At 37.8% G+C, this 14,016-nt stretch overlaps 1 protein-coding gene across 1 annotated transcript in view; it reads right to left on the reverse strand.

Moving 5' to 3' along the window:
* Positions 1-788: 788 nt before the first annotated feature.
* gng7 (guanine nucleotide binding protein (G protein), gamma 7) overlaps positions 789-14,016 on the reverse strand; it is a 32,857-nt gene continuing 19,629 nt past the window's right edge. Inside the window, exons 3-4 of the mRNA XM_051134942.1 lie at positions 5,212-5,333; positions 789-3,689 (exon numbers count right to left, since the gene is read on the reverse strand). Of these exons, the coding sequence (XP_050990899.1) occupies positions 3,564-3,689; positions 5,212-5,292 (207 nt within the window). The 5' untranslated portion in view covers positions 5,293-5,333 and the 3' untranslated portion in view covers positions 789-3,563. The remainder of the gene's footprint in view (positions 3,690-5,211; positions 5,334-14,016) is intronic.

Below are 14,016 nucleotides of genomic sequence, written 5' to 3' on the forward strand. Positions count from 1 at the left end.
AAATAAATAAATTTGTGGGTCAGATGTTGTAACATTTTGTCTTTATTTTATTTCATCGTTTTCCGATATCTGTGATTTCTTGAATATTGCACATTTACAATGACACCAATTCATTCAAGCCCCCCAAAAAGGCTGGTTGTCCATATAAGAAAAATGCAAGAGAAGACCGGATAATGCATGACTTTCAATTGGGAATTGGTTCAGCACTGCAGCTGGAATTGCTTGGCAGTTCAATACTAAACAGGTAAAGGACTTAAACATTAATGCACAAGGGATTTCAAAATGCGCCAAAACTTATTTTCACATTTAAAATAAATTGGTGGGTCAGATGTTTGTGACATTTTCACTTGCTTACAACAAATCAATCAAGCATGTATAATAAACAGATTGGTATCAATGCAGAGTAACATTTTGACTTTATTTTATTTAATCAACTTTTTCCGACATCTGTGATTTCTCGAATATTGCAGGGTTACAATGACACTAATTCATTCAAGTCCTCCAAATAGGCTGGTGGTCTACGTGAGACAAATGCGTGAGAGGATATGTTAATGCACAGACTCTCAATCGGGAATTGGTTCAGCACTGCAGCTGGAATTGCTTGCCAGTTCAATGCTAAACAGGAAAAGGACTTTTTTATAACATTAATGCACAATGGATTTCCCCAAAACTTATTTTTGCATTTAAAATAAATAAATAAATTGGTGGGTCAGATGTTTGTGTGACAGTTCCACACTTGCATTTACAACAAATCAGTAAAGCGTATATAATAAACAGATCAGCATCAGTGCAGAGTAACATTTTGTCTTTATTTTATTTCATCTACTTTTTCCGATATCATCATTTTTAAACAGCAATATCCACAAAATATTAACAGTGTGCAAGAAAACATGATTTATGGCACATCCGAGAAGAACAATTACAAAAAATAGATATATTTCTTCATAATCAAGGCAGAAAGATACATATGCATACACAGGAAAAAACACAAAGTAATGGGACAGGCTGAGATTGAAATCTACTGGCTAAGGACTCAGCTACAGATATTACCCACACAAAGCCTAAATCTCACCTCTCATGGTCATGAAAGAGCTCGATGGTGTGTGAAGTCGAACGACGTTTGGGGAACGAGGAATTGAGGTTAAGGTATCACGGCCTCCTCAGCACCTTAAATGTTCTCGCTGCACGCAACGCAAATTCGTCCTCGTCCTAACAGGTCTCACAACGTAGAAATGCCGCGAAATGATATTAAACCTAAGTGCGGGGGAGTTGTTAGCATACTTAAGGTAAACGCTATACATTGGAGCACAGTGTATCCCAACACCGTGAGTCAAGAGGGTGGAGAACTCAAGCTAACTTAGCTCAGCTGACTTTCACAGTGTTTGCTCCAGTGTAATACCATCAAACGTGGTACAGCAAGTTTGGTTGGTGGCTGGTCGAGTGCTAGCTTTATTTTAAAACTAGCTTGGCGCATTTGAGCACTTTGCACGTGTCCAGAAAGGCTTCATCCTAATGTGGACTGCTTGCAATAACATCGTTATTTATCGTTCATTTATAATCCTTCATCTTTATGTAATACGGTTCTTTGTCTCCTGAAGTGTCTGTCTTTCTCCAGTTATCTGAAATGCATAAGCCACTACACTGCTCTGCTCAGGCTTAACAGGAAGTGATGTCGCTGGAGCAGCTCTGTCCACTGATGGGCAGCAGCGTGATTCCGTTGATGAGTCACAGCACTCGTGACCTCCACACGCCTTAGTCATTCTGAATACAGGAGCTGATGACAGCATCCCGTGGGCTGAGAGGAGCAAAGGCCCCCTCTGTCCCACTACGAGCCCCGATTTCCTGCACTATGTTGTTATTTTCCAGCATTTGAAGCGGGACAATGGGGGAATTCTGTTTTTAGCACTTAGCTGAATACTGAGAGTGACTGTTTGAGGACTGTCACACACAAAACCGTCACTCCAGAAGATTGTGCATCATGTGCTGGGTGCACAGTAGACATTCAGAGTTGTGGGTTGACCTTGCCCCTCATCTTTTGCATGTGACTGAGCCAAACCCGATGGCCTGTTGCATAACACTGCACATCTTGCTCTTTAGACTTAACAACACGGACCACCTTGTGAAAGGTGCCTCGAACAACGCCTTAAGCACCTTGTGTGGGCATTGTGTCAACAATCCATTCCACATTCCCTCGCAGGGAGCAGGTAACCTATTTACTATCACATGTACAAGCACTGGAGCTGTCCGTCAATTCCGTCGCTCGCATCTTTTGCCTCGCCTTAAAGAGGACAAACCGAATGGTTAAATATGAATGATGGAAGAAACGGAAATCTTACACAAAGATTACAAAAAGATAAAACATCCACAAAAAAAATGAATGCGCTTTAGTTATCAAACACTGTACAGTATCATACTCAATGACCAGATTCCATGTTTCCATAGAAAGAAGAAATTGGAACAAACAAATCCAAACAGCTATTCTCAAAGTTAACACCTCTGAACATATCCAAAAGAAAGTTTATACATTTTTTTTTTCCTTCTATATGGATTTTACAATCAAGTTTGGTTTCAGAGAAAAAAAAGAAGTTGGCCTTTGCAGGGGCTTCGACTTTCTAAATTTTATGGGGCACGTCCAAGCCTCTGCTAGTATTATTTGATACCAAATTTTGGCCTTCAGTTATATTTGACCACAAATGCTGTTTTTTATATTTCTAATTTATATAGAACTGCACTTTAGGAGGGGACTGGGAAGGATATTATTAGGTAAATATATTTTCTGCATTATATAAAATTATTCCTTTATAACTTAGTGTTTGAGGATTTTGAAATATAGTATAAACACTAGAAAAAAAAAAACAAAAAAAAAAAAAACAAAGCATTAAGCCTAATGAGTTTTTATCAATGTAAAGAAAAACTACAGCTCACAAACGGACTGAGAAATAAAAATGTAAAAATATTGGCAACTCTGGTTAATGTCTTGAATCCCTTTGTAAAACATGAAATGTGCTGTTTGTTTTGATAAACTAAGCATACCTGGATTCAATTTTGGCCATACAAATCTAAAATGAACCTTTAGCTTGCAGATTCGACGTAACAATGCAGGGTTAATACTGAACAAGCGTTTACCACAGTGTGACTGGGCTAGCCAGCTAGTCAGTCAGCATAATCATGACTGTCTTCATCTACTCTCCACCATCACCTATGGTAACAAGGTCAGCCGCTGCACTGAAAAACATGCTGGAGTATCTCTCAGTCTCTGTGTGATCTTTTGAAATAGTTTCCAAATTCGAAATCTGCCACCTCCTGTTAAGTACATCTATATGCATGAATTTAGACAGCCGCGCTGTGCAGATTCATTCATATAGATTCACTCAACGCCGGGCTACATGACGCTAGGTATTCCGATATTGCCCCTTTTTGTTTTTTACCGAGAGAGTGTGGCGTTTATTTTCTGGAGAATACTGTGGATCCCAGGTAAAAAGAAGTGTTGGACTGAATTGCCCATTGACTGGGGATGGGCAGCGGTTAAAGAGGGACTGGGATAGCTGGCCTAGACAGAGTAGCTATAGAATGATGCAAGGCTTCTTGTCTTTGAAAGGATTCTCTGAGGTGGGAACCCCCACCAGCAGAGGGTCACTGCGGGCATGCTGCTCACAGTAGCTCATGAGGTCTGCAGCAGCCTTAGACACCTGGGAAAAAGAGTGGAAGAGAGGGAAATGGTGATACAGAAGGTTTTCATTTTATGTCATTTTCCTGTACATCACTTTCAAAAAACATTGTGACAGTGACACAATAATATTTAGTTAAAACAGTAAAAGGACATTCAGATTTTATACAAATATGTGCACTGCCGTTCAAAAGTTTTTATGTTTTTTAAAGAATTCTCTTATGCTCATCAAGGCAGTGTTTGCTTGATCAAAAAAAAACAGAAAAAAAACAGCAATAAATGTTAAATATTATTGCAGTTTAAATTCTATTTTAATATATTTTAAAATATAATTTATACCTCTGACGCAAAACTGAATTTTCAGTATTATTACTCCAGTCTTCAGTGTCACATGATCCTTCAGAAATCATTCTAATATGCCGATTTATTACTTTTTTGATCAATGTTGGCAACAGCTGTGCTTAATTTTTTTTTTTCTTTGATTAATAAAACGTTACAAGAACAGCATTTATTTAAAAAGAAATCTAACAATAAAAGTCTTTGCTATCACTTTTCATCAATTTAACACATCCTTGGTGGATAAAAGTAAAAAAAAAAAAAGTAGTTAAATGGTAGTTTATATTGTTACAAAAGATTTCTATTTTAAATAAATGCTGTTTATTTATTAAAGAATCCTGAAAAAAGTATCACAGGTTTCAAGAAAATTTTAAGCAGCAAAACTATTTTCAACACTGATAATAAATCAGCATATTAGAATAATTTCTGAAAGATCATGTGACTTTGAAGACTGGAGTAATGATGTTGAAAATTCAGCTTTGCATCACAGGAATAAACACAGAAAACAGTTATTTTACGGTGAAATAATATTTCACAATATTACTGTTTTTGCTGCAGTAAATGCAGCCTTGATGAAGAAACTTCTTTACAAATACATTAAAAATCTTACTGATCCCAAACTTTAAACTGCAAGTAAAGTACTTAATGGCATTTTGTGTAGCATTTTCTGTTATTTAGTTAATGTTTATTGCATTATTTTTGTGATGCGTTACCCTGATGAATTGTGTATGACCCTGTGAATCGTCTACATATGAATATTAGTCATGATTTATGGACAGGGCACTTAAGATGAACTCTGATTCATCAAGTGGCTTTCTATTGTGCCACCTTTAATATTATGGTGGTTCATTTTAAGTTGAAAAGTAGATTTTAAGCAGGTAGCACTAATATTTTGTTTTAGTCCTGTTCTTCATGTACATACTATGTACTTATTATAGTAATTACAATAACTAGGTACTAACCCTGAACCTACCCCTAAACCTAACCCTACTCCATGTAGTTACCTTATATTACCATAACTTTCTTAGGTAGGTAAGTACATGGAAGTGCACATATTGTACTGTAAGTGTAAATCATATAATGAACTATTTAGACGTAAGGTGCAAAACAAACCCTGTCACAGGGTTTTGATAGTGCATTTCTGACACAGCTGTCATTTACATAATATTAGACAGGATTATTCAAACAGTTTTTGAAATCATGTGTACCTTGATACGTTCGATGCCTGCCTCGATCCTCAGCTGCTCCACCAACTTCCTGGCCTGGGCTATGTTATTAGTCGTCGACATTCTCTGCCATCGGTTATCGTGCCGAATAAAAGGAGAAAATTCTACAACAAAACAAAAATGCAGCAAGATTAAAACGGAAGCAGGATTTTAAGCATATACAGTATCATGTATGGACAATGTATGTGATAAATGAGATAACATACTACATACTTTTATAAGACAGTAGGACGGTTCACACATACAGGCTTAACAGGTAAATTACTGATCAATTACTATTTAGAGCTCATGTATGAACAAGACCTTTTCAAAAAAAAAAAAAAAAAAAAAAACTGATGAATCAGTTCTGGGAATATTCTGGTATGAGGAGTTATAACATTCTGAATTGCACTGACTTTCAATATATGAATAAAAACAGTTGAAACATTCTTTTGTGTTGAGCAGAACCCAGTCAGTCATATAGGTTTTATTTTCGGGGGGAACGATACCTTTAAATAGCAATCATGTCTGTTAACTCGATAAAGTCAGGCCTCCAGAATAGTTTAGCTATATAAATGATATACATGTAAATCAAGATATCTGTCTGACAGCTCCGACCACACAAATACCCAGCAACATCAGTCCAGACCACCCAGTTCAGGGGGCCCATCAATCAGACTAACGGTACAACTGAAAACAGGTGCGTCTGTCCTCTGAGGCTAAACACAGAGGCTTATCTTCTCCCTCCTTGTTTTAGGACCAAGTGTTTTTACAAACAAAAACGTGGGGGACAGATAGGCATGTGGCCTTAGAATAAAATGAGTAAAAAAAAGTTTAATAAAAAAAAAAATCAGTAACACATTTTTTTTTCTTCTAGGATTCTGGCAGTTTGAGGATTTGGCACAGTTTTTCCCTGATTGTGCCTTTATATTAATCAGAATGCATGAAACGGTTGCAGAACTGCTGCATTTTAATTACGATCCAAACAAGCATGCTACATATAGCATGCTCAGTTTTTGATGTAAATTAGACACCATCTAAATAATAGGGAATCTACCTATACATATCTATAGTTGAACCTGCATGAATGGTCATGTGACATGTTTTCGTTGGGTAGTGTGGACTGAGATTGTCTCTGAAACAGTGAAAACACTAGTGTGGACGAGGATCATTTTCATTTTAAAATGCCATTTTAAAACGAAAACGCACTAGTGTAAACAGGGCCTAAAAATGCAAATTCACTCTCTGACAGCAGGTGGCACTATTGGAACAGCAGCAATACAGCATTTCCTTAAACTTTTCTGAAGACAGTCAGTTCCCCTGAGATGCATTCATATAAACCCCTCACCCCAGTATATTTTGCTCATTGTGCGCAGTGAGCACAGTGAGCTTGATCTGCCTGCTACAGTATTTTCTCCTCTTTGTGTCAATCTTCAGTGACTCTGGCTTCCGTTAACAAGCATTTAAAGTTGGTTTATTAGCCAAGTTAAGGGAATTAATATTAATATGTTATAATAATAATAATAATAATAATAATAATAATAATAATACGTTTTCCAACCATTAGTCAGAAGTGTATGCAGCTAACAGGGATCTTCTCTCAATTCATGACACTGTATGTCGCTTAGGCAAATTTTCATATTGTTTGCATAATTCAAACCGGTTTACCGTTTGAACCGGTATATCGCCCAGCGCTACTTCACAGCATAAATCGTTCTGACCGTGCTCATGTTAGGGATTTGCTCAACGCAATCCTTTCATACCGCTGCATCCTCCAAAGGGTCATTTTAAGAACCACTTAGCAGCACCAAGTAAGTTTTAATATCAGCACACCCACAGAGAGGTGACTATCAAAGTAACCGCAGAAACGCAGGAAACACTGGAGGCAGTGAAAGGTTTGGTTCTTTCTAGAGACAAACACGCTCCTTGTACGCCCCCCTCCCTTTGCTCCACACGTGCGCTCTCCTAAACCCGCGCTGCACCCCTGGCATTCCAGGACGTTCCTAGAAGGGGCCGTAAGTTCTAAACATATGTTGCTTAGTGCCTGGGCTTTGTCTTCTCACAGCAAACACAGTCTCTTTCACGGCTCCGTGTGCTGCATTCCAGGAAATGGGCACAGCGGCCCTGCATACATAATTGCAGCACTCTAGAATACATTGGCATATTCATTCAAACATACAGGTCTCATAAAGGACGATGTCTCTCTGCACAGTTTTTTTCCAACCACATCTTCCTTTTTTTAAAAAGAAAACCCTCACAGGAAAACTGTAAGACTTGCATAGACAGAGCCATAGTGTGTACCAAGTAGGCTCCATGTAGGCTGCAGTGATTTAATCTCATCTACTGGAAAGAAGTACATTTTATATGCACAAATGTGAGAAATGTAGCTTAAATGGGTCATGACATGAGAAATGAAATTTGCCTTGACCTTTTGGCACATAAGAGGTCTTTGTACCATTGAAACGTCCTGCAAGTTTTATAGCTTAAGACATTCTCCTCATTATAAACAAGCATTTATTTAATCAAGCTCAAAAAATGGCTTGTATGGATCTGAGGTGTGAGATGATGTCTCCTGGGCACAAACATTCGCATAACCACAAATGTCATCTTCTTACTATAGGCCCCGCGCACTGGCGTTCAGTCGCTTAATGGCTGATCACTTGAAAAGGCTGAATGCGTATAGAAATTACAAACAGAAAATAGAAATTACGATTACTGCCGCTATCTTGTCTACACCAGATACAGTATACAGATCGCTTTCTGACCACAAGCTTGAGTCTGTCATCAATAGGACAAATGAAGTGTAAGAACGTTCGCTTTGATGCATTTGGTTTAAGGAGCTCGTTCACATCTTTGTACAGATATTACAAGGATCCCAGTGTAAGGAACAAAAGGATAGTTTATTTTTAATGGCGTACCATATCGTGTTTAAGGATTGATCAAAGAATTTTGTTTTGTATATGAGGCACAGTGTCAAGGAGAGTTCACAAATAAAAATATGTTGACAGAAGAAGCGGTACTAGATCTGACTGCAGCTGCATCACAAACTGTAAGTAAATTATTTCATAATGCTTTGTCTGGAAATGACAGTTTTATTTTGATTATGTTATCAAAACACTCATGTGGAACAGGGAGGGGCCATTGATACTGTTTCCTACGCGATGACGTAAGAAAAACATTACAGTGACCGATTGCTAACAAGCCCTAAAGGACCCGCCGCTTTAAAACAGGTTGTTTCAGGCAGAGGGTCAGAATGAGGGTTGAAAACATTCATTTTTCCACGTTTATTTGTTTTTTGTGCAAACAACTTTATTAACATTATAAGTAAACCTCAAGAAATATATTAAAAAATGATAAAAAAAAAAATATGTCATGATCCCTTTAAGTTTATTTGGGAATGAATAAGAATGCTGCAAATGAATTCTTGGCAATTTAACTGCTTTGCAGTTTGCAACTAAAAGGGTGCTTGCAAAAGTGAATCAATACAGATGCATTATACTTTCAGCACTACAACAAACAGCCTACACGCCAATAAAAAATTTAATATTACACCAGTGGAGATTAAAACAAGGTGGTGTATTACAGAAAGTGTATTTACATGTGCAGTTATTGTCAAGCTACAACAGTTTTTGTGCATAGTCCATGCACAGTCTTCATCTGTGTAATCAAATATTTGAAGGAGGAAATGCATGTCTAACATACACTCACATTATCAAGATCTGTTTGACTTCACTTCATTTTAACAATGTCCTTACTACCTTTCTGGGCCTTAAACGTGTCAGTTGCATTGCTATGTATGCAGGGTCAGAAAGCTCTCGGATTTCATAAAAAAAAAAAAAATCTTAATTTGTGTTCAAAAATGAACAAAGGTCTTACGAATTCGTAACGACTTAAGGGTGAGTAATTAATGACAGGATTTTCATTGTTGGGTGGACTATGCTTTTAAATACAAGGATTAAGTTTAAACAAAAACGTGATATTAAAGTATACTTTAGCTTAACTATAAATGCCAGTACATTCAGCAGCACAAATTTATCATATTTCAAATGCAGTTAAGAAAAATACATATTAAACAGGCCTGAAATGGGTCAAAAACACTCAAGTTCAGCTAATTGCATCTAGTATAAAAAAAAGTAACTAATACATTTTAATTTTATTGCAATTAACATGCAATTAAGAGTTTTAAAACAGTAGTATATTATTTTAAAACATATTACTTATATAACACATACTTGTTTTAAAATTGTGCTAAGTTATACTTTTTCACAAGGGGTTATGTGCTCACAGATGTGCATTTATGAACATGCTTGTTCCGAGAGGTTTAGACCATGTCACAAGGCACCACTAAGTGTGCTGCACTTCCTATGGATCTTTATTTTCTCTTCAGAGTCAGTAAGGATTATTAACCCTTATCCATGACTTACAAACACACACACACTCCTCATTCTCTCTCTCTGAGTTGGAACCAGGCTCACGTGCAATCACACCCTGCTTGTTCACATAACTGTGCGGTCTACAGCGCCAAGGAGAGTCTCCAAAACAGGCGTCTCTTTCTCCAATCTGTGGTATTCTGATCCAGTGAGGAGGAGGAGGAGGAGGAGGAGGAAGGGGGCACTGGAAAACTGCACCCCACCCTGGAGTGCTCTATTTTAGGCAACTTTGAGCAGTTGCATATTCAACAATAATTAAACAATAATAGATATCCAAAATATATAGCGAATAAACAAAGCTTTATTTGTTATCATAAACTAACTTTAATAAATGCTGCAAAAACATGACAACTGAACGTGCAACTAACAGACCATACAACAAAATCAAGCACGCTTCCCATGCTTATTTTTCCTTCTGACTCCTTTGGTATGCCTCTGAAGCATCTGAAAAGCAAAAGGCACTGATAAATCCAGGATGCAGCATGTAAACAGTGGTCAAGTGAGAATGTGAAGTATGCATCGTTCTGTTTGGTCACAGTCTGCTCTGATATGCGTGGCTTTGCAGGCAGACTTTTTTTCTTAAGTTCAAAGTGAAACGGCAGTTCCCGCCAGCTTTCCAATCAAGCGCCAGTATTAAATCAAAAAGCCCCTGCCTCTAACGGACACCTGGTGGCAACGTGCCGGCTTGCACAGTAATCTCACCAGGCTCCAGATGCTTCCTACATTCCCGCTCTTTGAGCTCTCGGCGGGAATACCGTATATGACTGTTCTAAACAAGGAGCGTGAGGGAGGAAAGGCGGGGGGGGCGAGAGAGGAAAATAGAGAGTGTTTTGGCCGTCAACATGCCCTGACTAACGGCTCATCGTGCCTGACCAGGAAAGATCATCTCATAAAGCAACTTCCAATGAAATTTGAATCTGGTGATTATTTAGGCCATTGGAATTTGTGCCTACTCATTATACAAGCTTGTGAAAATAATAGCTCCTTCATTATTTCTAATGCTAGCTTATGCTGTACTTAGGCAGTTTAAGTTGTTACAATAATGTTTAAAATAGTATGTACATAAAGTGCAATCAAACTCATTATCTTTTCAGTGAGTCGCAGTAAACACAACAGCCATTCCTGAATTAAAGCTGATGGTCAGCGTAGTTTTTGAGGTTAACATATTTATGTAACATACTCTATTGTTCAAAAGTTTGGGGTCGGTTTAACGTCTTTGAAAAAATATCCTTATACTATTGATTAGTTTAATGCATCCTTGGTGAATAAAAATACTATTTTCTTAAAATAAAATCTTACTGACCCTCAAAATTGAGGGTACATTCAGGATTTTTAAGCTCAACTGTACAACTTTTTAAGGCCTTTTTTAAAACCTGCACAAATAAACATAATATTGCTTAAGCAGGGTAAGATAATGTCTATGGTAACTTATTAAACTGTAAAAATGACAGTAAAAAGCATGATTTACAGTTCACATACAGGTTTTCACAAAAAAACAAAACGTTCACATTTTAGCCTATAATCTAATTAAAAGTAGCACAACAAATATTATATTAATTTAAATAATCATTAGCAATCAGATATTATAGTAATTAAACTACATAAATATATTTTACTTAATTGTTACATTTTTATAATACATTAGCTTTCTGTTGATCCACCAGTTCACATTTACTCTGTGTGTTTGCAGCGTATAAATATGGGTTGATTTTCACATTAGTAGGAACCAAAAAAACATACAGACTTATTGAAAATGCAAATTCGTTCTCTGCCAGCAGGTGGCGCTTTCGGAACGGCAGATGTATGTCTGTTTCATCTGCACTGTTTTCCTGGTAAACAGGGTTGCCAAGTCCACAGTTTTCCCACGGGTTAATGGTTTGAAAGTGCATAAAGTGTACTTGACTGAAACGCTTGTACTGAAATATTCCATATTCTAACAATGATAAAACAGCGATAGATGTTAGGTTTTGTGAAGGAGCCGTTGATCTGTGCTGATGATCACTACAATATATACATTTTTAACAGTGACTGTGAAATATACACGTTATGTATGGGAATTGCACATTACGAGTTTTAATATTTGGGATATGTCGGCACCAATAGCCTTGTGGGCAGTGCGCCGACATACAGTGCAGTTGAGCCTCGGGTGTCCCGAGTTCGAATCCCACCTTGTGGACCTTTCCCAATCCCACCCCACCTTCCAGTCTCATCTCCACTTTCCTTTCAAAGAAAAATGGAAAAATGGCCTAAAAAAATCATTTTTGATTGGCTATTGAGCTAGTTTTATTATGCAGACCTGGCAACGCTGCCGGTAGCGGCAGTACACAAAAACAGCACAGCACCTGACTTTGAAATGTACAGCGCCCATGTTTATTCAATGAAATCATAGCCTTTTGAAGTTTAATCATCACATTAAGCCATATCGCAATTCTTGTCTTTCCGTCCACAAGTTCTTTGATACAACTAAATGTAAGACTTTTTAAGGACCTGCAGAAACCCTGAACACAAAGTTTGTGCAGTACGGGTTAAAGGCTCATTATTTGTCATTACAGTTTTTTTTAAAAAGCCAAAAAGCTGCAGTTACATCAGCTCTGAACCACAGTTGGTTGCACGGGGATGCAGCATTTGACTGGACAAAAATCTGTGTAATACAGCAAGAGTCATCAATATATTTGGTCAGTTTTACTAGAAGAAAAAGTCTGAATTATTATGCTAAAAGTAAATTCTATCAATGTTCAGGAGTGTGCTAGCAAACAAATTTGCCTCAATGCAAACACACATGGACTAAAAGCCACGTCCTAAATGCCAGCTAACCACCAATTATTCAAAGTTGAAAGTAAGTACATTTGCACATTTTTACTTATGTAAGAAAAAGCAGCAACATCAAAACACTGCTGTTTGTCTTAACATTGTGTCCATTTTGACGCAGGAACATGGGCACAGTAGCGTGAGTTTGAGGCATGACTGTCTTGTTTTTTAATCCGACTGCAGACAGAGAATGTGCAAAACATTAATTATTTTTCTAATTCATGGTAATTCATGAGTTCATGGCAAGTTCACACAGTTGCAATGATCAACATGATTACGTTCCACACCCTTCCCTGTTCCTCACAGGCCCAGTCAGCTGCTGCAAAGCTTCTTACAAGAATCAGAAACTGAAAACACACAAAAGCTGCACGCACTGAAATGCCAAAAGCGTTCTCCTCGGCTTACAGGAATTTCCAGCAAAGCAGCACACTCAAAGGGGGAGGGAAACGAGGGGCATGAAAGAAAAACGAAAGGAAATGAATGGGATTTCTCATCTCCCAGCTGAGATCATGTGACAGAGTGTTTGCTCACGTCAGCATGCATGTGCACAGAAGGGGTCACAGAACGTTCGTGTGCTTGTGTCTGTCTGTGTGTGTGTGTGTGTGTGTGTGTGTGTGTGAGGGCGTGACTTGTGGGGGAAACTGACAGATGTGTAGAGAGACACAGAGACAGACAGACTCATGACCGGGCAGACAGAAAAATAGACGAGGGACAAATGACTGAAGTAGGAGGAAATTGTTTGGACAAGCTTACACAACATGTTCCCTGCAGAACCATTACGATACAGCTCTGGTAGAAAGAAAAAAAAAAAACAAAAAAAAAGAAGGTCCCTACTAAAAAGGTCCCTAGCATCAATATGGTGAGCTTAGTTTAATTACGATGATGTTGATGATGATGTTAAACTTTTGAGGTTAGGGACCGGCGCAGCGTCGCCAACACCCCACCAAAACGTTTGATCAGACAGGTGGAGCTGGCATTGCCGGTGTGTGCATCACTCCGTGGTACCTACACCACCCTGTAAAAACTTGTTTAACAAAAAGGCAGACAAAAGAGGGATTTGAGAAGATCTAAATAGCTCAAGTCAAGCCACTTTATGATAATACCTTTAAATTATCACTGAGTGAAAAATGATTGTTAAGGAATTCATTAAGCATGTGTTTAACAGCCGGAGGAATTGTAGGAATGCTGTCCTTTGTAATTTATTTTGAACGTTACATGAAGTTATTTTGACCACAAATCCTGGTTTCACAACACATGTAAGCTATAAATACTCTTAATGGGACACTAATGCAACATGCAATAGTGAACACACTATAAAACAGGGGTCTTCAAGCTTTTTAGGGCCCCTTGGTGTACAGAGACTTGATGTGCATTTTAAGTCTAACCTATAATGATGTGCGCAAGTGACCACTTAAATGCATTTTGCATGATGCTTACATTGCATAGCCGTTAAAATAAAAATTTGTATTTGTATTTAACTAATGTACAGTTAAATACAAAGTCAAATACAGTACATGTACATTATAATTTTACATTCAACATTTTGGGATTGGTCTCTTATGCTCATCAA

The sequence above is a fragment of the Labeo rohita genome, chromosome 2, assembly GCF_022985175.1.
Source record: "Labeo rohita strain BAU-BD-2019 chromosome 2, IGBB_LRoh.1.0, whole genome shotgun sequence".
NCBI classification, from domain to species: domain Eukaryota; kingdom Metazoa; phylum Chordata; class Actinopteri; order Cypriniformes; family Cyprinidae; genus Labeo; species Labeo rohita.